Source organism: Seriola aureovittata, chromosome 4 (assembly GCF_021018895.1).
Source record: "Seriola aureovittata isolate HTS-2021-v1 ecotype China chromosome 4, ASM2101889v1, whole genome shotgun sequence".
NCBI classification, from domain to species: Eukaryota; Metazoa; Chordata; class Actinopteri; order Carangiformes; family Carangidae; genus Seriola; species Seriola aureovittata.
In genome coordinates, this window is record NC_079367.1 from 11,913,532 (window position 1) to 11,940,530 (window position 26,999).

Consider the following 26,999-nt stretch of genomic DNA (forward strand, 5'->3'; position numbering starts at 1 on the left):
TTTATTTGACTTCCTGTGCTTACCTTTGCAACCCTCTTCTCTTTGGACTTAATAAAGTAGAGCACAGGTAGGCCCAGCTCGGAGGCAGCGATCCACTGCAGGGCCACCCTCAGTTCCGAGTCCACGCACTCTGGCTCGAGGTCGCAGTTTACCACCAACAGCTCCCTGAGGTTGCCACTGCCGCTTGCCGTCCTCACTGAGCTGCTCTCTGAGATCAAAGATGATGGGACATACTGTATTAGGAGGGCATCCCTGCATAACACACCTTGAATGTTAAGTATGTTCTCACCATCAAAGCACTGCAGGCCTGCAAAGACAGTTCTTTCTTTTCTACACTTGCTTGGACATCAAAAGCCAGTGTGCCAAAGCTTCACATACAATCACACAGTACGATCAGCTTCATAAAATAGAAATATCCTGAGCTCAGTTTTGCTTTGAGGTAATGTTTGTTGGAGTGTAAGTCATTAAACAAAGATGAACTTTGTGCTGAGACACTTCTGTAACTTGGGCCCTTTTAAATTATTGATGACTCTCCTTATTTCAGAGAAGAGAATCGCCTCTACTCAAGCACATCCAGTTGAGGGATTAATCACACACACCCAGCACATGCTGTACTCCGAATCACTCCAGAACTCTTGGTGAGTAGGGGGACGTTAAAGCAGAAGGAGGAGGTGAGTAATTAACAAGTTGATAACATTGAGATGACATGAGAATCCATCACTATACTTACCAAATACATTCTCCTTAGTTCTTGCCAGATGGCCTTTCTCTGTCTCCTCACTGTGAGGGGGGAAAAAGACATACTGGTTGAAAGTTATAGTAACATACAGTATCACTTTACGCAATAGTTCAACATTCTGAGATATATGCTTATTCACCTTCTTGCCGAGAGTTAGATGAGAAATTTGATAACACTGTTTTAATGATGAAATATGATGCTACTGACAAAAGCTGGTTTGCTTAGCTTAAATAAAGCTTAACATAAATACTTAAAACAGCTAGTCTGGTTCAGTGCAAAGGCAACAAACTGTGCCTACCAGCACCTCTGAAGTTCACTAATTCACAAGTTACATCTTAGTTGTTGAATCCGCACAGAAACTGAAATTTTAAGAACAACACACTCTGTTTTTATGGGGCTATTTCATCTTCGGCAAAAAGGTGAATAAGTACATCCCCCAAAATGTTGAACTATTCTTTTAAGTATATATATATATATATAATATATATATATATACACATATACATATACATATACATACATATATATATGTATATATATATATATATATATATATGTATATATATAGATATATATATATGTATATATATATATATATATATATGTATATATATAGATATATATATATGTATATATATAGATATATATATATATATACATATACATACATATATATATATATATATGTATATATATAGATATATATATATATATATATATATATCATACTGTTAATCTGAATGTGTTTTAAACTTTACAGTTAAGATATATATGGGAGAGAGTAGAACAGAATAGTAGAAATGCAGCAGACTGTAGATGCAGAACTTTGTTATCTGCGGTAGAATGACAACAGAATATGCAATTAGCTATCATCATGTTAGTCCAGCAGCCTGTCACAGTCATGTGTCACCGGATTGCTGCACACTGCATGAGGACATGAGAAAAAGCAATATACTTTCTGTCGTATTAAAAAAATGTCATTATGGGCATCAGAGTGACACATTAATGAGAAATATTTCAGCACTGGCCTGTGACAGTTACCTGATTACTGTGCTCTGAGTGGGCACATCAGAAAAAGTATCTAGGTCTGCCAGGCCTAGACTGGATGCGCTGCTGGTCCCGTTCCTGTAAACCAATAAAAATTAAGAGATAGCGTCATTTGCATGTCCTCTTAAGACATCGGACACAATTGCTGACTTGTGAAGAGAACAATAACCAGGTGCAGTGATGCAGGTCATGTTTTTCGTTAGCTGGTGATTAACATATAAATAGCAGCTGCAGCAGAATTGGACGCTCAAGGTGGGAGAGCTGGTGATTTTTGTTTGGCAGCAAGCCTGTCTGAATGAGGATGAGGAGAGTTTGAGGCAGTTTAGGGGGGATAGGGTGCACAGTCAGGGGTGGTGGCAGCCACGCCCTTGTGTCACAACATGGATCAGAGATGAGGTGGAGTTAAATTAAGCAGGTAGATGGAGAGGTTGCAAGGAGCAGCAAGTGTTATGGTGGTGCACAGCTACCCTTGCAGCTGATTAAGCAACAAGCTGATATTTCATATCATTGCCACACTGAGCACATGGAGCCCTCCAGCTTCCCCTTTCCTCTTGAATCTACACGTCAATGCCTGTAGAAATAAATGCATTTGAGCATGCAGTTTAATTAACTTACTTAGTATTTCTAATATTATTTGGTCCATTATTATGGCATCTGTTTTATAAGGCAAAGAGAAAGCAGACTGACTACTACTATTAGCTTATTTCAACTAGTGAGCACAGAGCAGTGACTCCACTCTATTTTGCAAAAGTTGAAAAAGTTGGTGTAGTTAAAACAAATGAGAATTTAATGAAGCAGAGAATGGTGTTGCAAATGTTCTGCTCTAGAGGGCTTTTGATGTGAGCGATCACAGCCCTGTTCCACTGCAGCCCAATACTGCAGGTAGTTGTGCGTGGGGTGCAGGCAGAGTCTAGCAGAGAGGGTTTTGTGGAGTGACATCTCTGCCATACACCACCTCAGCAGGCGTGGATATTGCAGCAGCAGGGAGTAAATTGGCATTAGCACAGGAGAGCGTAAGTGTCAGTAGCAATGGGCCAATGAGAGTGGGGGTGAGGGTGAGAGTGGCAGCGTTTGGAGCAGCATCAAGGAGCAACGGTTACTGACCCCTCACTCAGCTGGATAAAACTACTGGTCTCCTCGTGGGGATCATCCTCAGGGCTTATATGGGACCAGCTTCCCATGCTCTCTTCACTGCTAGCACTCATAGAACGCTTGTCACTCTTCACTACTGCAGCCACCGCCACAGCTGGCCTGTCCCTCTCACTGCTGGGGAAAGCAAACCGCAAGATGGTGGGAAAACCATCGACCAGATGTGCACAGTGTCTGCTGTGATGTGTGGTTAGCGTTGGCTGTTTTTTTCAGTGTTGTTCCGTTGTTCCTCCTCAGCAAACATTAAGTTTTGTTTAAAAGGCAGTATCGGCACAGTTTCTGCTCTAAAAATGATAGATAGTACAGTAACTTCATACAAATGACAAGCCTTTGCAATCTGAAATAACTATGCACTTCATAAAAAGAAAGCTAATTCATTCCAATATCTTTACTGTGTCAGCAAACTGCATTCCCCTGAGGCACTGTTGGATTTTCAGTTTCTTTTTTAGGAAGCTGATTAAATTAAAGACATAATCAGATGATTGAGGGCTGCCATCCTCGACAATTCCAGAGGGAAATCAGGTTTTATTGACTAGGCGAGTGATTGAGTTCCACACTTACACAAGGGACAAACAGATGCACTCCACTTGTTCCTGGATTACATGTATTGTCAAGTAAAAAGGAACACATCTTTTGACTCTGCCGCGCTGTGGGAGCTGTTTTTCCTCTCATTCACTATTGAACATGTCTTATTTTGAGCATCTAAATGTCTTTAAAACAAAATACAAAATACTATTAGATCACAACTGATTTCTCACATCTTGATTTGTTGCTTTCCTCTATGTTACGCCTCGTGCTCGTTTGCATCTCTTTCCACTTCAGCAGGTTCATTTGATTCCAGACTGAGTTGCATCATGGATTCCTCTAGTCTTCATTACCCCCAGAATATCTACTAAGACATCTCCTGGGAGAGTCTACGCTCTGCTGCCTCCTCTGAAAGTCCAATCAGACACTGAGATTTTAGAATTAGAGTGAATCTTGCCACCTTGCTGAGCCCTTGTCTTGCTAAAATGTCAGTGGTTTGAATAAGACATGTAAGACTGGCCATGTCTAATAGTGTACTAATCAGAAGGATTACATACACTTATTACACATGAGTTGACTTAATATGAACACCATTCTTCAGCTAACCTGCTGCTAAACAACTTAAGCAACTCAAGCAAGCTTTCATCTAATGCGACCCTTGTTATTTTAGCTGTGTCACTGCAATCTAGATACCTATAAGTGTCAAGTGGTTTTAGTTTGTTAGACAAGCGTGGGTGCAGATTGTACTGATCAAGGTGAGTTCAACAGCCCCACAGCGGATAAAAGATGAAACCACTAAAAGCTTTCTGCACACACAGTACATCACCCAGACAGTGTGAGTCACAGCCTAGCCAAAGGTTTGTCAAACCCCACACACTGCTAAAATAGATTAGTTTTCCTTGGGAGTAGATCCTTGGTGTGCCAGTCACTCTTTGATCAGCCTTTACAAAATACCTTTGGTAAACTTGGACAGTTAGATGTTATTTGTTTAGTACCGGTTTTCTGATATGTTTATTGTTCATCTTAAAAATAACCATGTGATTCTTCATTTTTTTCTCTTACTTGTGTCACATAGATCAGTATCTACTCTTCACATCTACAGTATGATGATTCTGAAAAAGCAGATTCTGCCAGAAGGAGGGGTCTGACTGTCAGGACAGGACTGTGAACAGTGTAATACCTGCTGCCGCTGGCTGTAGCTCTCTCTGCGCGCTTGGTAGCTGACATGTCTGGGGGTGTTTCCTGAGGTCCTCCTTCAGGCCTTTCAAGGTTTGAAGGGGTCTCCTCATCCTTCTGATCTCCCTCAATGTGGATCAGTGGTACATCTCTGGGGCCCCTCATGCGGGGTGCACTGCTGTCACTAGTCCCTGACCCTACTCCAGTACCAGCTTGCTCCTGGCTTGACCGACTGCGACTGCAACTTAGATGAGATTGTTTGAACCCCCTCCTTCTTTCACCAACAGGCATGTGTGATCCAAACATTCCCCCAGCTACATCTTGCGGGCCTCCAAGTGCAGACTTGCCAATATCTACTATGTCAGCTGCCAGGCGATTGGCAAACTGCTGCACATGGGGCTGGGAGTCTCCTGCAGCCTCCAGCTCAATACTGTCCTCGGGATCAGCAATGATCTTATTCTTTCTCATCAAGGACTCAATGGAGCTTGACCAGGTCTCATGAATCAGCATATCAGTTATCTGGTCAGTCTTACCCCTTTGATAGAGGCAGGAGTCTGACTTACACAGTCCCATGGCTGACACTGAGCTGGTGGGGTAGATATTCAGCGTGTCTCCATGCACATTGCGGGCAAATCCATCAAAAGAGTTGGCTTTGATGGGTGAGTTGACAGTCAGCCGTGAGTCTGAGGAGCGCCGGTCTGGGACAGAAGACTGTCGTATGCAGAAGGGTGTCCTAGGAGAAGGGGGGAACAGACTGTTGCTCCATTCTTTAGTCTTAGCAATGCCATACTCTTTGTTTTCCTTATCCATGTCCCGAAGCATAAACCTGTAGAACTCCTCTGTGATGCTCTCTGTGCTGGACTGTTTGGACAGGCAGGATGAGGCCCTGACATTAAGGTGACCATTTTTCTTTGATGCAGCCTGTTGCACAGCTGCGGTCAGAATGCTGCTGGCATTTTTCCCTGCGTAGTAGTCCAGCAAAAGGTCAAAGCCCCTGCCCTCAGTCTCCATCTGGTTTACCATGAACCGTGAGAACTCATCAGTGATGCTCTCACAGCTGGACTGCTTAGAGATTGAGCTGCCACGACTCAAGTTCTGACCTAACCGACTGCCAGGCCCCAGTGTGTTTGGTGTGCCTGAGGGGTCTGCGTCTTCTTCTGGAATGCTCTCATAACTAGATGCCTTCCCACGGCTCCATCTCTCACACTGCAACCTGCTGCGTGGCTGGCCTGCTTTGGATGTATCTACAACATTAAGCTCAGGGCAGTTCATGATCCTAGCTGTGACTTCTGAAGCAAAGAGGGCAAATGGGTCCTGTGGTTCATCAGGGTTGACTGACTCGTCCACCACCCGGTTCACAAGCCGCTCCATCAGTTCTGGTTGCTCCTCTGTTTTTCTCTTGATCTCACTGAGGCGTGGCGCCCGATGCTTCTTGGAGGCGGCATTGCTGCTCTGACCCTCTTTCCTCCTGAGCACTGTGCGGCACGCGGGGATGACGTAGGCTTCTGGGCCTTCAGTAGATGCCCCTTTTAGGGCACAGAACCAGGGTTGTTTCCCAGTGGAGTTCTCCAGGCAGATGGCTGCTAATTCTGTGGCCATAGACACCACTGTAGTAGCCAAATCATCAGCGTAGCAGGTAATAGGGGTCCTGGATTCTGAGTCCATTCGAAAAGAGAGCAGAGAACTGCAAGAGTTGAGGGAGGACTGGGGCGTGAGGGAGGACTGCCTGCTGTCACCTCCTGTCACTAATCGTCCCCGCCTGTCGGTGGTGTGAACTGGGATTTCACTCAAAGGTTCTCTGATGGCCCCACTGCCCTGCTGGATCAGCTGGTGGTCAGCGAAGTCCTTGGCAGGCAAGGAGGTGGATTTAGACTGACTTTGTCTGCACAACAACTGCTGCTGTTGCTCTTTGCTGTGTGCTGTGGAGGAAGATACAAGGAGATCACTTTCCTCAAGCATATATTTCTCCTTCAGCCCAGAAACCATGGTGAACTTATCTGTGAAGTTCAGCGTGCCACTGTGGTTCTCACTATTAGTGGACTGGCTATGGCCAACTAACCAGTGTAATTGACTTAATGGATCCTTGCTCTCCTTGGTGATAGCAGGCTCCCTAGCACAAGTATCACCCTCTTGTGTCTCAACTGACCCTTGGTCAAATCTAGAGATGTGACTGATTTTCTTCTGTGTCAGGCAAAGGATATCAAACAGCAAATTGTTTACACTGTCCTGCAGACAAACCTGAAGGCTTGGTGCATCTTTTCCAGTCCCCTCCAGTTCTTTTTTTTTTTTTGCTTTCTCTAAAGCATGCTTAAATAGGCTGTCTGCAACCTCATTTATTAAGTCATCCACCTCTCTTTCATCCATGTAGGATTTCTTTGGACAAGTAATGCCATCTACTATCTTGTTATGTGTGGCCTCCAGCAAGTGAGCCACACTCCTGTAGCCTTGTGGCTGAGTCAGCACCTCTGCTGCTTCCCTGTGCAGGACTTCAGCAATGTTGGCACGAAATGCTTCAACACTGGTACCCTGTGACACACTGCAGTGCAGTGTGAAGGCTGCAGAGGCCTCGGCAGCAGACATCAGGCCGTGGGATGCTGTGTAGATGTCGGCAGAATCTGCGTCAGAATTGCCTCCCTCCCCTGACTCCTCTGTTACCTCCACAGCTGCTACAGCACCAGCTACCTGAGCCACACCACACATGGCTGAGGAGAGGGAGTAGTCACTACTCTCTTCTGGGTCCTGTAGTTCCTCCTCTGTGTCCTCCTCTGAAGCAGATTCCATGGTGAGCTGTTCTGTCAGCTGTGGCGTAGTGATGGTACCAATAACACTGGCAGCACAGGCCAAAGCCACTTCTACATGTTTGGAAGAGTGCCCTCTGTTGTGGTGGGGAATGTGAGCCTGTGTCCCATTCTCTGGCACCGCTTTGGCAGTGAGATCCTGGTCGGGCACATGAGACACCTGGGTCTCTGGCCATTCTGCAGCTCCGTCAGAGCTGTCTGGGCTTTGGACTATAACAATCTTGGGGAGTTCAAAAGAGCATGTACGCTGCTTGGAAGGCTCTTTGGTCTTTGAAGGACCACTGGAGTTGGATGGACAACTTGCAAGGGACACGCTGACAGCAGCCTCAGAGACAAAGGAGGTTTCATCTTGAGAGAGGCGTATGAAGGCGTCTTGTAGTACTGACTCGGCCAGATTGGTGGCGTAGTGACCAGCTGATTCCTTAGTCTTGAGGCTTGCTTGCTGATGCCCTTCTTTTTTCCCCTCAGGGTCCTCCCTGCTCTGATGATGGGCCAGCTGTCCCCTCTGACATGCTAGTCTGACACAATGTTTCTGCGCAACCTCTACCAAGCTCTCTGCCAGATCACCACTCTCTGGGTCTGTGAAAAGAGGGAGGGGGAAAACAGAAACACAGGGAATGAGAATGTCCACACTGATTACAAAGTAGCTCCATCAGTTTCCAAAGAGTCACAGCAGGAGTAGAATATTACCCTTTACCCTTCACTGAGCTGGGTTATGTCTTGTTTGTCTCATTCAATTTCCCCTTGGACAATATTTCAGATAATTATTTTCATCTAACACATTTCATGAATGGGGTAACACGGTAGCAATAAATATATACTTCTCTATTCTCAGTCACTATAGAAATCTTTCAGTGGTAGTTACAACACTGCCTTGGTAGTTTTGTTACAACTACAGGATTCAATGCCACTAAATATGCTGTATTCATTTTTTAAACTGGATGTCTGCTCAATAAAAACAAACAGGATTAAAATAGGATTTACAATATAAGAGTGAGCTCTAGTTAGATGTCAGTAATTATGTCAGAATAGTCTGAATATTGTCAATGTGGCTAGATAAGACAAATAGTGTTATAAACATTCAATGAGCACACACTTAACAATGAACCCGTCGTGTGTCAACACTTTAACCACTGCTGCACCATTTACATACAGCAGGGTAACCATCTCAATATGAACATTACATTGACTCAATGTAGAGCTGGCTGTGTTACATCTACATTAAAGTATTTTTGGAGCAACCTTTTCATGCTGCACAGTATGTGATCAACATTCTCTCTCTAAGGTTTTGAATGGACAGTTTGCTGACTCAAGATGTGAATAGTTGCAAATGTATCACAGGAACCCTGTGAGGCTGTTCAGGCCAACCATGTTTACATGATGTACAGATGTAAGATGAATTCTCTAACCACTAGGTCGTTGTGCACTGTGTCACACAAAGGACAGAAAGTGTCCTTGAGGCAACTATAATGAATGAAGCTTTTAGAGACAAAATTGACATTTATATAAAAGCTTAAATAAATGAGTGCATAAGTTAAAGCATTTTTCTAGCAACTATGATTATTCACAATATAAATAGGAATTTATGAGGATGAAGTAACATGACTTTTTGAAAATTAAAATTGTAGTTAGATTCAAGGGCATAATTTTGGTCTTAACATTGGTAGGGACAACAACCCCACCACCCCTCATAAAAAAAAAAAAAAGATTGATTTTAAGGCATAAAAAACGTCATAGTATAGTAAAGCATAGAAAAGTGATAGTATAGTAAGGCATTAAAACGATATAGTATTGTAAGGCACAAAAAGGCATAAAGACGTCATAGTATAGTAAAGCATTCCAAGGAAAAAAACCTCATACAATAGCAAGGCCTAAAAAAGTCATAGTATAGAAAGGCATAAAAATTCATAAAAACATCATAGTATAGTAAGGCATGAAATGTCATAAAACAGTCATAGTATAGTAAGGCATAAAATTATATAGTATAGTAAGGCATAAAAAGTCAAAAAAGTCATAGTATAGTAAGGCATAAAAAAGTCATAAAAACGTCATAGTATAGTAAGTCATAAAAACGTCATAGTATAGTAAGGCATAAAAAAATGATAGAACGACATAGTATAGTAAGGCATTAAAAGTCATAAAAACGACATAGTATAGTAAGGCAAAAAAGGTCATAAAAACATCACAGTATAGTGAGGCATTAAAAAGTCATAAAAATGTCATAGTATAGTAAGGCATAAAAACATCACAGTATAGTAAGGCATAAAAAGTCATAAAAACGTCATAATAAAGTAAGTCATAAAAAACCAATAGTATAGAAAGGCATAAAAAGTCATAAAAGCATCATAGTATAGTAAGGCATGAAATGTCATAAAACAGTCATAGTATAGTAAGGCATAAAAAGTCCTATAAACGTCATAAGGCATAAAATTACTTAGTATAGTAAGGCATAAAATTACATAGTATAGTAAGGCATAAAAAAGTCATAAAAACTTCATAGTATAGTAAGTCATAAAAACGACATAGTATAGTAAGTCATAAATACGAAATAGTATAGTAAGACAAAAAAGGTCATAAAAACATCACAGTATAGTGAGGCATAAAAAGTCATAAAAACATCACAGTATAGTAAGGCATAAAAAGTCATAGTATAGTAAGGCATGAAATGTCATAAAAAAGTCATACTATAGTAAGGCATGAAATGTCGTAAAACTGTTATAGTATAGTAAGGCATAAAAAAGTCATAATATAGTAAGGCATAAAAACATCACAGTATAGTAAGGCATGAAATGTCATAAAAAAGTCCTTACTATAGTCATAGTAAGGCCTAACAACGTAATAGTATATTAAAGCATAAAAATTCATAATAAAGTAAGTCATAAAAAGTCATAAAAACATCATAGTATAGTAAGGCATGAAATGTCATAAAACAGTCATAGTATAGTAAGGCATAAAAAGTCCTATAAACGTCATAAGGCATAAAATTACTTAGTATAGTAAGGCATAAAATTACATAGTATAGTAAGGCATAAAAAAGTCATAAAAACTTCATAGTATAGTAAGTCATAAAAACGGCATAGTATAGTAAGTCATAAATACGAAATAGTATAGTAAGACAAAAAAGGTCATAATAACATCACAGTATAGTGAGGCATAAAAAGTCATAAAAACGTCTTAGTATAGTAAGCCTTAAAAGTCATAATATAGTAAGGCATGAAATGTCATAAAAAAGTCATACTATAGTAAGGCATAAAAACATCACAGTATAGTAAGGCATGAAATGTCATAAAAAAGTCATAGTATAGTAAGGCCAAAAACGTAATAGTATATTAAGGCATAAAAATTCATAATAAAGTAAGTCATAAAAAACCAATAGTATAAAAAGGCATAAAAAGTCATAAAAACATCATAGTATAGTAAGGCATGAAATGTCATAAAACAGTCATAGTATAGTAAGGCATAGAAAGTCCTAAAAACGTCATAAGGCATAGAATTACTTAGTATAGTAAGGCATAAAATTACATAGTATAGTAAGGCATAAAAAAGTCATAAAAACTTCATAGTATAGTAAGTCATAAATACGAAATAGTATAGTAAGACAAAAAAGGTCATAAAAACATCACAGTATAGTGAGGCATAAAAAGTCATAAAAACGTCTTAGTATAGTAAGCCTTAAAAGTCATAATATAGTAAGGCATAAAAACATCACAGTATAGTAAGGCATAAAAAGTCATAGTATAGTAAGGCATGAAATGTCATAAAAAAGTCATACTATAGTAAGTCATGAAATGTCGTAAAACTGTTATAGTATAGTAAGGCATAAAAAACGTCCTAGTATAGCAAGGCATAAAAGTGATAATATAGTTAGTCATGAAAAATGATAGAACGACATTGTATAGTAAGGCATAAAAACATCACAATATAGTGAGGCATAAAAAGTTATAAAACCATCATAGTATGGTAAGGCATCAAATGAGATTGTATTGGAAGGCATAAAAATGACAAAAAAAGTCATAGTATATTAAGGCATAAAAGGTCATACAAACGTCGTACTATGGTAAAGAATAAAACAATATAGTATATTAAGGCATAAAAATGCCAAAAAAACGTCATATTAATGTATGGCACCAAAAAAAACGTCATAGTATAGTATGGCATAAAAATGTCAAAAAACGTCATTTTATGACATAGTATGGTATAAAAATGACATAGTATAGTAAGTCATAAATACGAAATAGTATAGTAAGGTAAAAAAAACATCATAGTATATTAAGGCATAAAACGTCATAGTATGGTAAGGAATAAAAAAATATAGTACAGTAAGGCATAAAAATGACAAACGTCATTGTATAGTATGGCATAAAAATGTCAAAAGACGTCATAGTATACTATGGCATAAAATGTCAAAAAAACATCATAGTATATTAAGGCATAAAAGGTCATTAAAACGTGATAGTATGGTAAGGCATCAAATGAAATTGTATTGGAAGGCATAAAAATGTCAAAAAACATCAAAGTATGGTATGGCATAAAAATGTCAAAAAACGTCATAGTATACTATGGCATAAAATGTCAAAAAAACATCATAGTATATTAAGGCATAAAAGGTCATTAAAACGTGATAGTATGGTAAGGCATCAAATGAAATTGTATTGGAAGGCATAAAAATGTCAAAAAATGTCATAGTATACTATGGCATAAAATGTCAAAAAAACATCATAGTATATTGAAGCATAAAAGGTCATAAAAACGTCATAGTATGGTAAGGCATCAAATGAAATTGTAATGGAAGGCATAAAAATGTCAAAAAACATCAAAGTATGGTATGGCATAAAAATGTCAAAAAACGTCATAGTATACTATGGCATAAAATGTCAAAAAAACAACATAGTATATTAAGGCATAAAAGGTCATAAAAACGTCATAGTATGGTAAGGCATCAAAGGAAATTGTATTGGATGGCATAAAAATGACAAAAAACGTCATTGTATAGTATAGCATAAAAATGTCAAAAGACGTCATAGTATACTATGGCATAAAATGTCAAAAAAACAACATAGTATATTAAGGCATAAAAGGTCATAAAAACGTCATAGTATGGTAAGGCATCAAAGGAAATTGTATTGGATGGCATAAAAATGACAAAAAACGTCATTGTATAGTATAGCATAAAAATGTCAAAAGACGTCATAGTATACTATGGCATAAAATGTCAAAAAAACATCATAGTATATTAAAGCATAAAAGGTCATAAAAACGTCATAGTATGGTAAGGCATCAAATGAAATTGTATTGGAAGGCATAAAAATGTCAAAAAACATCAAAGTATGGTATGGCATAAAAATGTCAAAAGACGTCATAGTATACTATGGCATAAAATGTCAAAAAAACATCATAGTATATTGAAGCATAAAAGGTCATAAAAACGTCATAGTATGGTAAGGCATCAAATGAAATTGTATTGGAAGGCATAAAAATGACAAAAAACATCGAAGTATGGTATGGCATAAAAATGTCAAAAAACGTCATAGTATACTATGGCATAAAATGTCAAAAAAACATCATAGTATATTAAAGCATAAAAGGTCATAAAAACGTCATAGTATGGTAAGGCATCAAATGAAATTGTATTGGAAGGCATAAAAATGTCAAAAAACATTAAAGTATGGTATGGCATAAAAATCTCAAAAAACGTCATAGTATATACTATGGCATAAAATGTTAAAAAAACACCATAGTATATTAAGGCATAAAATGTCATAAAAACGTCATAGTATGGTAAGGCATCAAATGAAATTGTATTGGAAGGCATAAAAATGTCAAAAAACATCAAAGTATGGTATGGCATAAAAATGTCAAAAAACGTCATAGTATACTATGGCATAAAATGTTAAAAAAACACCATAGTATATTAAGGCATAAAAGGTCATAAAAACGTCATAGTATGGTAAGGCATCAAATGAGATTGTATTGGAAGGCATAAAAATGACAAACGTCATTGTATAGTATGGCATAAAAATGTCAAAAGACGTCATAGTATACTATGGCATAAAATGTCAAAAAAACATCATAGTATATTAAGGCATAAAAGGTCATTAAAACGTGATAGTATGGTAAGGCATCAAATGAAATTGTATTGGAAGGCATAAAAATGACAAAAAACATCGAAGTATGGTATGGCATAAAAATGTCAAAAAACGTCATAGTATATTAATGCATAAAAGGTTATACAAACGTCATAGTATGGTAAGGAATAAAACAATATAGTACAGTAAGGCATAAAAATGTCAAAAAACGTCATAGTATACTATGGCATAAAATGTAAAAAAAAACACCATAGTATATTAAGGCATAAAAGGTCATAAAAATGTCATAGTATGGTAAGGCATCAAATGAAATTTTATTGGAAGGCATAAAAATGACAAAAAACATCATAGTATGGTGTGGCATAAAACATCAAAAAAACATCACAGTATAATAAGGCATAAGAAGTCATAATATAGTAAGGCATAAAAGTCATAATATAGTAAGCCATAAAAAACGATAGAACGACATAGCACAGTAAGGTATAAAAAGTCATAAAAATGTCATAGTATAGTAAGGTATAAAAATGACATAGTATAGTAAGGCAAAAAAAACATCATAAAAACGACATAGTATAGTATGGCATAGAAAAGTCATAATAAAGTAAGGCATAAAAAGCAAAAAAATGACATAGTATAGTAGGGCAAAAAAATGTCATAGTATAGAAAGGCATAAAAAGTCATAAAACAACATAGTAATGCATTAAAAGTAAAAAAAAAGTCTAGTATAGTATGGCATGGAAAAGTCATATAGTAAAAGGCATAAAAAGACACAGTAAGACTTTATAGGCATGAAAAGCCTGCATGGACCCCGGGACGGGATTGGTCGGAGAAGAAGGAAGGAGTCTCCAGTTCCACAGCTTTCTTTCCTCATAGATGTGGCAATCATCCAGCCAGTGCACACTACAACTGCAGACATTCTGGCATTCAGAAAAAGAGAGAGTTCAAAAGCCTGGACAGCACGTTATTCGCGGCAGCTCGCCTCTGTACCTCTTGTGATTGTGAATGTTTTGTATACACTGTGATTCATGTCTGAGGTAATAGTATTGCTTGTGGGGACTGGGCTAGGTCTTAGATACTGAATGTGCATTTCACACTTAGAAAGAACAGGGGTGCTACTTCCTGTGTTTTGGATTTTAGACTGAGCATAGGTAGGCTCTTTTGTTTCATCTCACTTTTAGTAAAAAAAATTGAGATTTGTAACTCCTTGTACGGTAGACTCGTCTTTTGGTTATGTTTTGTTTTTGAGTTAAGAAAGCATCAATTTTGCCCTGTTCCCCTGCTTTAGTTACACTATCGCCTTGTTTGTAATTTTGTTTACTCATTGACCCTCCTGACTATGCAATAAATTGTCTTTCCAAATACTACCTGGTTTTATGTTGCTTCCCTTTTTCCCTGATTGCGAGCTGAGTCATAACAGTACGGTATACAAATGTCACAGTATAATAAATAATTAAAAGGTCATAGTATCATGAAAACGTGATAAGAAGGAATAAAGTCATAAAAACATCAAAGAGTAAGGCATAAAAACATGACAATATAGTAAGGCATAAAAAGTCATAAAAACGTCATTAAAAAGTCATAGTAGTAAGGCATAAAAGTCATAGTATAGTAAGGTATAAGAACATCATACTAAAGTCAGGCATAAAAAGTAAAAAAAAAGTCATAGTATAGTAAGGAAAATAGTCATAGTATAGTAAGGTATAAAAATGACGTAGTATAGTAAGGCAAAAAAAGTCATAAAAACATAGTATAGTAAGGCATAACAGTCATAAAAAAGTCATAGTATAGTAAGGCATAAAAACGTCATAATAAAGTCATAGTATATTAAGGCATAAAAGTCATAATATAGTAAGGCATAAAAAGTCATAAAAACGTCATAGTACAGTAAGGTATAAAAATGACAGTATAGTAAGGCAAAAAAAGTAGTAAAAACATCATAGTATAGTATGGCATAAAAAGTCATAAAAACGTCATAGTATAGTAAGGCAAAAAAAGTCATAAAAACATCATAGTATAGTAAAGCATGAAATATCATAAAACCGTCATAGTATAGTAAGGCATAAAAATGACATAGTATGGCATAGAAAAGTCATGATAAAGTGAGGCATAAAAAGCAAAAAAACGACATAGTATAGTAAGTATACTATAGTAAAACACATCATAGTATAGGAAGGCAAAAAAGAATAGTATATTATCGCATAGAAAGGCTATAATATAGCAAGCCATAAAAAGGCATAAAAGACATAGTATAGTAGGGCATAAATAACGTCATAGTATAGAAATGCATAAAAAGTCAGTCTAGAAAGGTATAAAAAGGCATAAAAAGTCATAGTCTAGTAAGGCATAAAAAGGCATAAAACAACATAGTAACGCATTAAAGTCAAAAAAAGTCTAGTATAGTATGGCATGGAAAAGTCATAATATAGTAAAAGGCATAAAAAGACACAGTAAGACTTTATAGGCATGAAAAGCCTGCATGGACCCCGGGACGGGATTGGTCGGAGAAGAAGGAAGGAGTCTCCAGTTCCACAGCTTTCTTTCCTCATAGATGTGGCAATCATCCAGCCAGTGCACACTACAACTGCAGACATTCTGGCATTCAGAAGAAGAGAGAGTTCAAAAGCCTGGACAGCACGTTATTCGCGGCAGCTCGCCTCTGTACCTCTTGTGATTGTGAATGTTTTGTATACACTGTGATTCATGTTTGAGGTAATAGTATTGCTTGTGGGGACTGGGCTAGGGCTTAGATACTGATTGTGCATTTCACACTTAGAAAGAACAGGGGTGCTACTTCCTGTCTTTTTGGATTTTAGACTGAGCATAGGTAGGCTCTTTTGTTTCATCTCACTTTTAGTAAAAAAAATTGAGATTTGTAACTCCCTGTACGGTAGACTCGTCTTTTGGTTATGTTTTGTTTTTGAGTTAAGAAAGCATCCATTTTGCCCTGTTCCCCTGCTTTAGTTACACTATCGCCTTGTTTGTAATTTTGTTTACTTATTGACCCTCCTGACTATGCAATAAATTGTCTTTCCAAATACTACCTGGTTTTACGTTGCTCATAAACACATCATAAAAAAAACGTCATAGTATACTATGGCATAAAATGTCAAAAAAACACCATAGTATATTAAGGCATAAAAGGTCATAAAAACGTCATAGTATGGTAAGGCATCAAATGAGATTGTATTGGAAGGCATAAAAATGACAAACGTCATTGTATAGTATGGCATAAAAATGTCAAAAGACGTCATAGTATACTATGGCATAAAATGTCAAAAAAACATCATACTATATTAAGGCATAAAAGGTCATTAAAACGTGATAGTATGGTAAGGCATCAAATTAAATTGTATTGGAAGGCATAAAAATGTCAAAAAACGTCATAGTATACTATGGCATAAAATGTCAAAAAAACATCATAGTATATTGAAGCATAAGAGGACATAAAAACGTGATAGTATGGTAAGGCATCAAATGAAATTGTATTGGAAGGCATAAAATGTCAAAAAAACATCAAAGTATGGTATGGCATAAAATGTCAAAAAACGTCATAGTATACTATGGCATAAAATGTCAAAAAAACATCATAGTATATTGAAGCATAAGAGGACATAAAAACGTCATAGTATGGTAAGGCATCAAATGAAATTGTATTGGAAGGCATAAAATGTCAAAAAAACATCAAAGTATGGTATGGCATAAAAATGTCAAAAAACGTCATAGTATACTATGGCATAAAATGTCAAAAAAACACCATAGTATATTAAGGCATAAAAGGTCATAAAAACGTCATAGTATGGTAAGGCATCAAATGAGATTGTATTGGAAGGCATAAAAATGACAAAAAACATCAAAGTATGGTATGGCATAAAAATGTCAAAAAAAGTCATAGTATACTATGGCATAAAATGTCAAAAAAACATCATAGCATATTAAGGCATAAAAGGTCATTAAAACGTGATAGTATGGTAAGGCATCAAATGAAATTGTATTGGAAGGCATAAAAATGACAAAAAACATCAAAGTACGGTATGGCATAAAAATGTCAAAAAACGTCATAGTATACTATGGCATAAAATGTCAAAAAAACATCATGGTATATTAAAGCATAAAAGGTCATAAAAACGTCATAGTATGGTAAGGCATCAAATGAAATTGTATTGGAAGGCATAAAAATGTCAAAAAACATCAAAGTATGGTATGGCATAAAAATGTCAAAAAACGTCAGTATACTATGGCATAAAATGTCAAAAAAACACCATAGTATATTAAGGCATAAAAGGTCATAAAAACGTCATAGTATGGTAAGGCATCAAATGAGATTGTATTGGATGGCATAAAAATGACAAAAAACGTCATTGTATAGTATAGCATAAAAATGTCAAAAGACGTCATAGTATATTAATGCATAAAAGGTTATACAAACGTCATAGTATGGTAAGGAATAAAACAATATAGTACAGTAAGGCATAAAAATGTCAAAAAACGTCATAGTATACTATGGCATAAAATGTCAAAAAAAACACCATAGTATATTAAGGCATAAAAGGTCATAAAAATGTCATAGTATGGTAAAACATCAAATGAGATTGTATTGGAAGGCATAAAAATGTCAAACAACGTCATAGTATATTAAGGCATAAAAGTTCATAAAAACGTCATAGTATGGTAAAGAATAAAACAATATAGTACAGTAAGGCATAAAAATGACAAAAAACGTCATTGTATAGTATGGCATAAAATGTCAAAAAAAGATCATAATATATTAAGGCAAAAAAGGTCATAAAAACGTCATAGTATGGTAAGGCATCAAATGAAATTGTATTGGAAGGCATAAAAATGACAAAAAACATCAAAGTATGGTATGGCATAAAAATGTCAAAAAACGTCATAGTATACTATGGCATAAAATGTCAAAAAAACATCATAGTATATTGAAGCATAAGAGGACATCAAAACGTGATAGTATGGTAAGGCATCAAATGAAATTGTATTGGAAGGCATAAAATGTCAAAAAACATCAAAGTATGGTATGGCATAAAAATGTCAAAAAACGTCATAGTATACTATGGCATAAAATGTCAAAAAAACATCATAGTATATTGAAGCATAAGAGGACATAAAAACGTCATAGTATGGTAAGGCATCAAATGAAATTGTATTGGAAGGCATAAAAATGTCAAAAAACATCAAAGTATGGTATGGCATAAAAATGTCAAAAAACGTCATAGTATACTATGGCATAAAATGTCAAAAAAACACCATAGTATATTAAGGCATAAAAGGTCATAAAAACGTCATAGTATGGTAAGGCATCAAATGAGATTGTATTGGAAGGCATAAAAATGACAAAAAACATCAAAGTATGGTATGGCATAAAAATGTCAAAAAAAGTCATAGTATACTATGGCATAAAATGTCAAAAAAACATCATAGCATATTAAGGCATAAAAGGTCATTAAAACGTGATAGTATGGTAAGGCATCAAATGAAATTGTATTGGAAGGCATAAAAATGACAAAAAACATCAAAGTACGGTATGGCATAAAAATGTCAAAAAACGTCATAGTATACTATGGCATAAAATGTCAAAAAAACATCATAGCATATTAAGGCATAAAAGGTCATTAAAACGTGATAGTATGGTAAGGCATCAAATGAAATTGTATTGGAAGGCATAAAAATGACAAAAAACATCAAAGTACGGTATGGCATAAAAATGTCAAAAAACGTCATAGTATACTATGGCATAAAATGTCAAAAAAACATCATGGTATATTAAAGCATAAAAGGTCATAAAAACGTCATAGTATGGTAAGGCATCAAATGAAATTGTATTGGAAGGCATAAAAATGTCAAAAAACATCAAAGTATGGTATGGCATAAAAATGTCAAAAAACGTCATAGTATACTATGGCATAAAATGTCAAAAAAACATCATGGTATATTAAAGCATAAAAGGTCATAAAAACGTCATAGTATGGTAAGGCATCAAATGAAATTGTATTGGAAGGCATAAAAATGTCAAAAAACATCAAAGTATGGTATGGCATAAAAATGTCAAAAAACGTCAGTATACTATGGCATAAAATGTCAAAAAAACACCATAGTATATTAAGGCATAAAAGGTCATAAAAACGTCATAGTATGGTAAGGCATCAAATGAGATTGTATTGGATGGCATAAAAATGACAAAAAACGTCATTGTATAGTATAGCATAAAAATGTCAAAAGACGTCATAGTATATTAATGCATAAAAGGTTATACAAACGTCATAGTATGGTAAGGAATAAAACAATATAGTACAGTAAGGCATAAAAATGTCAAAAAACATCATAGTATACTATGGCATAAAATGTAAAAAAAAACACCATAGTATATTAAGGCATAAAAGGTCATAAAAATGTCATAGTATGGTAAAACATCAAATGAGATTGTATTGGAAGGCATAAAAATGTCAAACAACGTCATAGTATATTAAGGCATAAAAGGTCATAAAAACGTCATAGTATGGTAAAGAATAAAACAATATAGTACAGTAAGGCATAAAAATGACAAAAAACGTCATTGTATAGTATGGCATAAAAATGTCAAAAGACGTCATAGTATACTATGGCATAAAATGTCAAAAAAACATCATAGTATATTAAGGCATAAAAGGTCATAAAAATGTCAAAAAACGTCATAGTATGTTAAGGCATCAAATGAAATTGTATTGGAAGGCATAAAAATGACAAAAAACATCATAGTATGGTATGGCATAAAAATGTCAAAAAACGTCATAGTATACTATGGCATAAAAATGTCAAAAAAACATCATAGTATATTAAAGCATAAAAGGTCATAAAAACGTCATAGTATGGTAAGGCATCAAATGAAATTGTATTGGAAGGCATAAAAATGTCAAAAAAACATCAAAGTATGGTATGGCATAAAAATGTCAAAAAACGTCATAGTATACTATGGCATAAAATGTCAAAAAAACACCATAGTATATTAAGGCATAAAAGGTCATAAAAACGTCATAGTATGGTAAGGCATCAAATGAGATTGTATTGGATGGCATAAAAATGACAAAAAACGTCATTGTATAGTATAGCATAAAAATGTCAAAAGACGTCATAGTATATTAATGCATAAAAGGTTATACAAACGTCATAGTATGGTAAGGAATAAAACAATATAGTACAGTAAGGCATAAAAATGTCAAAAAACGTCATTGTATACTATGGCATAAAAATGTCAAAAAAACACCATAGTATATTAAGGCATAAAAGGTCATAAAAATGTCATAGTATGGTAAAACATCAAATGAGATTGTATTGGAAGGCATAAAAATGTCAAAAAACGTCATAGTATATTAAGGCATAAAAGGTCATAAAAATGTCAAAAAACGTCATTGTATAGTATGGCATAAAACGTCATAGTATGGTAAAGAATAAAACAATATAGTACAGTAAGGCATAAAAATGACAAAAAACGTCATTGTATAGTATGGCATAAAATGTCAAAAAAAGATCATAATATATTAAGGCATAAAAGTCATAATATAGTAAGGCATAAAAGGTCATAAAAACGTCATAGTATGGTAAGGCATCAAATGAAATTGTATTGGAAGGCATAAAAATGACAAAAAACATCATTGTATAGTATGGCATAAAAATGTCAAAAGACGTCATAGTATACTATGGCATAAAATGTCAAAAAAACATCATAGTATATTAAGGCATAAAAGGTCATAAAAACGTCATAGTATGGTAAGGCATCAAATGAAATTGTATTGGAAGGCATAAAAATGACAAAAAACATCAAAGTATGGTATGGCATAAAAATGTCAAAAAACGTCACAGTATACTATGGCATAAAATGTCAAAAAAAAACATCATAGTATATTAAAGCATAAAAGGTCATAAAAACGTCATAGTATGGTAAGGCATCAAATGAGATTGTATTGGATGGCATAAAAATGACAAAAAACGTCATTGTATAGTATAGCATAAAAATGTCAAAAGACGTCATAGTATACTATGGCATAAAATGTAAAAAAAACATAATTGTATATTAAGGCATAAAAGGTCATAAAAACGTCATAGTATAGTAAGGCATAAAAATGTCAAAAAACGTCATAGTATAGTAAGGCATAAAAGGTCATAAAAATGTCAAAAGATGTCATAGTATACTATGGCATAAAAATGTCAAAAAACGTCATAGTATACTATGGCATAAAAATGTAAAAAAAACATCATAGTATATTAAGGCATAAAAGGTCATAAAAACGTCATAGTATGGTAAGGCATCAAATGAAATTGTATTGGAAGGCATAAAAATGACAAAAAACGTCATTGTATACTATGGCATAAAACGTCAAAAAAACATCATAGTATATTAAGGCATAAAAGGTCATAAAAACGTCATAGTATGGTAAGGCATCAAATGAAATTGTATTGGAAGGCATAAAAATGACAAAAAACGTCATTGTATGGTATGGCATAAAAATGACAAAAAACGTCATTGTATAGTATGGCATAAAAACGTCAAAAAAACATCATAGTATATTAAGGCATAAAAGGTCATAAAAACGTCATTGTATTGTAAGGCATAAAAATGTCAAAAAAACATTATAGTATATTAAGGCATAAAACGTCATTGTATAGTATGGCATAAAAATGTCAAAAGACGTCATAGTATACTATGGCATAAAATGTCAAAAAAACATCATAGTATATTAAGGCATAAAAGGTCATAAAAACGTCATAGTATGGTAAGGCATCAAATGAAATTGTATTGGAAGGCATAAAAATGACAAAAAACGTCATTGTATAGTATGGTATAAAAATGTCAAAAAACGTCATAGTATACTATGGCATAAAATGTCAAAAAAACATTATAGTATATTAAGGCATAAAAGGTCATAAAAACGTCATAGTATGTTAAGGCATCAAATGAAATTGTATTGGAAGGCATAAAAATGACAAAAAACGTCATTGTATAGTATGGCATAAAATGTCAAAAAACGTCATAGTATACTATGGCATAAAACGTCAAAAAAACATCATAGTATATTAAGGCATAAAAGGTCATAAAAACGTCATAGTATGGTAAAGAATAAAACAATATAGTACAGTAAGGCATAAAAATGACAAAAAACGTCATTGTATAGTATGGCATAAAAATGTCAAAAGATGTCATAGTATACTATGGCATAAAATGTCAAAAAAACATCATAGTATATTAAGGCATAAAAGGTCATAAAAACGTCATAGTATGGTAAGGCAGCAAATGAAATTGTATTGGAAGGCATAAAAATGACAAAAAACGTCATTGTATAGTATGGTATAAAAATGTCAAAAAACGTCAAAAAAACATCATAGTATATTAAGGCATAAAAGGTCATAAAAACGTCATAGTATGGTAAAGAATAAAACAATATAGTACAGTAAGGCATAAAAATGCCAAAAAACGTCATATTAATGTATGGCGCAAAAAAAACCCCCAAAAAAACATCATAGTATATTATGGCATAAAAGGTCATAAAAACGTCATAGTATGGTAAGGCATCAAATGAAATTGTATTGGAAGGCATAAAAATGACAAAAAACGTCATTGTATAGTATGGCATAAAAATGTCAAAAGACGTCATAGTATACTATGGCATAAAATGTCAAAAAAACATCATAGTATATTAAGGCATAAAAGGTCATCAAAACGTCATAGTATGGTAAGGCATCAAATGAAATTGTATTGGAAGGCATAAAAATGACAAAAAACGTCATTGTATAGTATGGCATAAAATGTCAAAAAAACATCATAGTATATTAAGGCATAAAAGGTCATACAAACGTCATAGCATGGTAAGCAATATGACGGTATAGTATAGTCAGGCCTAGAAATGCAAAAAACAACGTCATAGTATAGTATGTCATAAAATGTCAAAAACGTCATAGTATAGTATGGCATAAAAATTTCAAAAAACGTCACAGTATAGTATGGCATAAAACGTCAAAAAATATGACAGTATAGTAAGGCATAAAAAGTCATAATATAGTAAGGCATAAAAACGTCATAATATAGTAAGGAAAAAAAAGTCATTATATTAAGGCATAAAAACATCACAGTATAGCAAGGCTTAAAAAGTCATAAAAACGTCATAGTATGGTAAGGCATAAAAGTCATAATATAGTAAGTCTTAAAAAAACGATTGAACGACATACTTGCTATAGTAAGGCATAAAAACGTCATAGTATAGTAAGGCATAAAAAGAAAAAAAAGTCATAGTATAATAAGGCATAAAAATGCATAAAAACTCATAGTATAGCAAGGCATAAAAACGTCAACATATAGTAAGGCATTAATATTCAAAAAATGAGTAAGTCATAACAAACCCCATAGTGTTGGCGTTAGGTACCACTGTGATATTCTCACATGATGTGAGTCTTCAGGTAGCCACCGCTGTTTTAGTAAATCAAATGTTAAGATGACTAACTCATTTGTCTTGGAGATGTAGCCTTTTGGAAGGCACTTTGGAATGATCTAATATGACTTAATTCCAGACATAGTGTAAAGAATTTCACTCAAATATTGGTAGCAACAATTCTGTCCTCGCAAAATATAATACATTTCCCTACCGCCCATATGCAATCCTACGCCCTTGGTTCGATCTTAATCTCTATCAGAATTTTCTTTTCATGCGCAGTGGTTCAAGAGAAAATAGTCAAGATACTTAATGTTAAAATATTGAGAAACCCATTTGAGATATCCTGCCAGCTGACACATATATGCACTTGAAAAGAAAACCTCTATGATGGAGGTAATGAGGCTCACCATTTCTGAATCCATCGTCCTCGCTGTCATCTCCAAGGTGTTCTGAAGCAGTCAGGAAGTCTTCTTCTATGGACGAGATAGAGCGATTTGTGTCATCTTCAATCCGCTGCCCTGCTCCTCGGCCCTGTTGATACTGCCGCTCCTTTCCCCACTGCAAACCTATCAGGAACTTGTTGATCTCAAAGATGATGCTGCCGGGCTGGGTAGAGCGTCTCTGCCCTGAACACTGAACCAGGCACACACCTGTGCTTCTCTGCTGCCCACCCTGAATGGAACATGTACAGATACCTGTTATGCATGCACACACAGAGACACATAATAACACACACATCATGTATACAAAACTCTTCCTGCAGACACACACAAAGGTGCACACCAATCATGCATAAACACACAGCTGACAACACATGTACATTATTTTAAGTCACAAATTATGAGCTATAATATCACAAACATCTTAAACCTTTAGTGAGTCAATGTAGCTACAATGGCTGTTTCTCCCCCTTTTATTCAAGATACTATAAACTCAATGGACTTGCTCATGCAAGTTTAATTGTCTGTGCAGGCTCCTCAGGCTGTGTATTGATTCTAACAGTGGTTTTATGCAGTGATGTATCTGGTGAGCCTCAAAAAGTCTATGAGATGGTCGATGGCTGTAACGGAACATTGTACTTAAAGAAAACTTCCACTAAACTAGTAATGGATGTTAGATATCCTTAATTGTTTGTGTATTTTTATGTTTGTTAAATGTTTCAAAGTATTCTGAGATAAAAATGTTATGTCATACAGTATATTTTTCTGTACCTGCAAGTGTTATTTCCTGTACATGCAAAATATTGGTTTTCTTAGAGTGAAAGGGAGAGGATGTGCCTACTTCTGTGGATTGTTCCCAGCACAAAAGGTTTAAATCTAATCACACAAAATTGTTGTACACAACAGTTTGCACGTCTTGTACTGTGGGGCAAGTTAATTCAAAGTCTGAAAATGCTCGCAAGGATTTGAAGACATCACTGCAAGACTCACCTGAGAGGGGGAGTGTGGGTGTGTTTGGCAGGCGTCTGAGGCTTCCAGGCCGCCGAGCAGTAGGATCTCATTTTCTTTCGGCTGGTGTACCGTAAGTAATTCAACAAGCTTTGGCAGATCTGGAGACACCGAAGCCAGTTTCTGCAGGAGACATGCCGAGCACAAAGAAACAATGCTGGATGATAACACAAAAAGCTTTTCTTCGAGTAACTTCAAAACTGAACATAATGTGTTCTCTGTCCTTCCAACTCAGAGACACATAATTATAAAATCCTTCCTGTAAGGAGTCTTGAACCATGTGGAATGATTATTGATCGCCCACCAGTGGCCCCACCAGTGGCCCCACCAGCTGCAAAAGGCTGCTAAATCTGCATACTATCTAAACAAATCAACCCTCTAATTCTGGGTAATGATCCTGAATCCATGGCAACTCAGCCAGTGTTTATATGTGAAATACAATGAACTCCTGGGGGATGAAAAGTGGGTGGGAAAGAAAAGGGGGTGCACGCAGGAGGGACAGGAGGAGGAGGAGGAGGAGGAGGGAAAGAATGAGGAAGCAGCTCACCTTGTTGTTTTTGTCATCACGACAGTCCGTTTTCTGGGGGTCCAGATTTACAAAACAAATCTGAGAGAGAGAGAAAGAAAGACAGAGAGTTACAGCGATGGACAAATTAGACCACAAAAGCTGAGCAGGAGTAGCCAACAAGTGCCATTTCTTCTGACAGAATGATAGCTTTCCTCTAAGTGACTCTCCATTTAAAAGGTACAGCAGTTTGTCGTGTCTGAATAACCACTGTAACTGCACTGTCTCTCATTGGTAGAGCCCTTTCTAAGAAGACTCCCTTGCTTCACTGCAGGTGTAGGTGTAAACCAGATTGTCTTTCCATCCCTATCATCCTTTTTCCTGCTTTCGTCTTCCTCTGTCTCCACTCCCTCACTCTGTCCCTGTCACACTCGATGTGCCCCTTCTCTTCCCATCTCACCCGCCTTCGCCTCCGGCTGCAGGTTTAATGGTCTGTGATGGAGTCCTCGTGTCAGTGTTGGGAGTCTGGGACTGTCCGACGTCTGCTGTTTGATTCTACAGCACACAAGCTTCTGATCTGAGTCTGCATAGCCAAGTTAGTCCTGTGTGGCTAAAAGGATAAAGCATTGCAGCAGCAGCAGCACTTGAGGGGGAGGGAGAGAGGGGGTTATTTCCCACTTGAGCACCCATACTCAGCATGTGTGTGCAGGGTACTGTGAAGTGCTTTGGGAGAAGTTACATTTTTGTGTCTCAGTCAGGAACATACACTTTTCTATATATGTTTAACATCTAAATGCTACCATGCTTGTCATCAATAATCAAACCTAGTTGTAATGTGACTCACTGAGGCGTTCTCAGTCTTTTCAATGTAAAACAGGCACAGGTAGGACTCTGCTGTCTCTATTTTTCCTGTGCCATCTGTATACCCGCTCTACCTGCTGCTATCTTCCCACCTTCTCTCCTCTTTAGACCTGCAAAAAATATATATATAGTTTCAAATAATCCCATCTTGACACACATCGGTGTTTGAAATCATTTCCTTTGAACTACCTGAGGTGTGCTTGATTCATCCTAAACAGCCTCAGCGCTTGTGAGATAGCATGATTTTCAT

The 26,999-nt window shown here is 35.9% G+C and overlaps 1 protein-coding gene across 3 annotated transcripts in view; it reads right to left on the reverse strand.

The window, feature by feature from the left end:
* The window catches only part of sphkap (SPHK1 interactor, AKAP domain containing), a 126,763-nt gene that overhangs the window by 1,421 nt on the left and 98,343 nt on the right, over nucleotides 1-26,999 (reverse strand). For 2 of the 3 annotated variants that reach the window (XM_056374071.1, XM_056374072.1), the window contains 8 exons: nucleotides 25,931-25,990; nucleotides 25,366-25,506; nucleotides 24,343-24,607; nucleotides 4,641-8,013; nucleotides 2,891-3,052; nucleotides 1,781-1,864; nucleotides 731-780; nucleotides 24-208 (listed from right to left, as the gene is read on the reverse strand). In XM_056374071.1, coding sequence (XP_056230046.1) covers nucleotides 24-208; nucleotides 731-780; nucleotides 1,781-1,864; nucleotides 2,891-3,052; nucleotides 4,641-8,013; nucleotides 24,343-24,607; nucleotides 25,366-25,506; nucleotides 25,931-25,990 — 4,320 coding nt within the window. The remainder of the gene's footprint in view (nucleotides 1-23; nucleotides 209-730; nucleotides 781-1,780; nucleotides 1,865-2,890; nucleotides 3,053-4,640; nucleotides 8,014-24,342; nucleotides 24,608-25,365; nucleotides 25,507-25,930; nucleotides 25,991-26,999) is intronic. The other variant, XM_056374073.1, reaches the window with a different exon arrangement.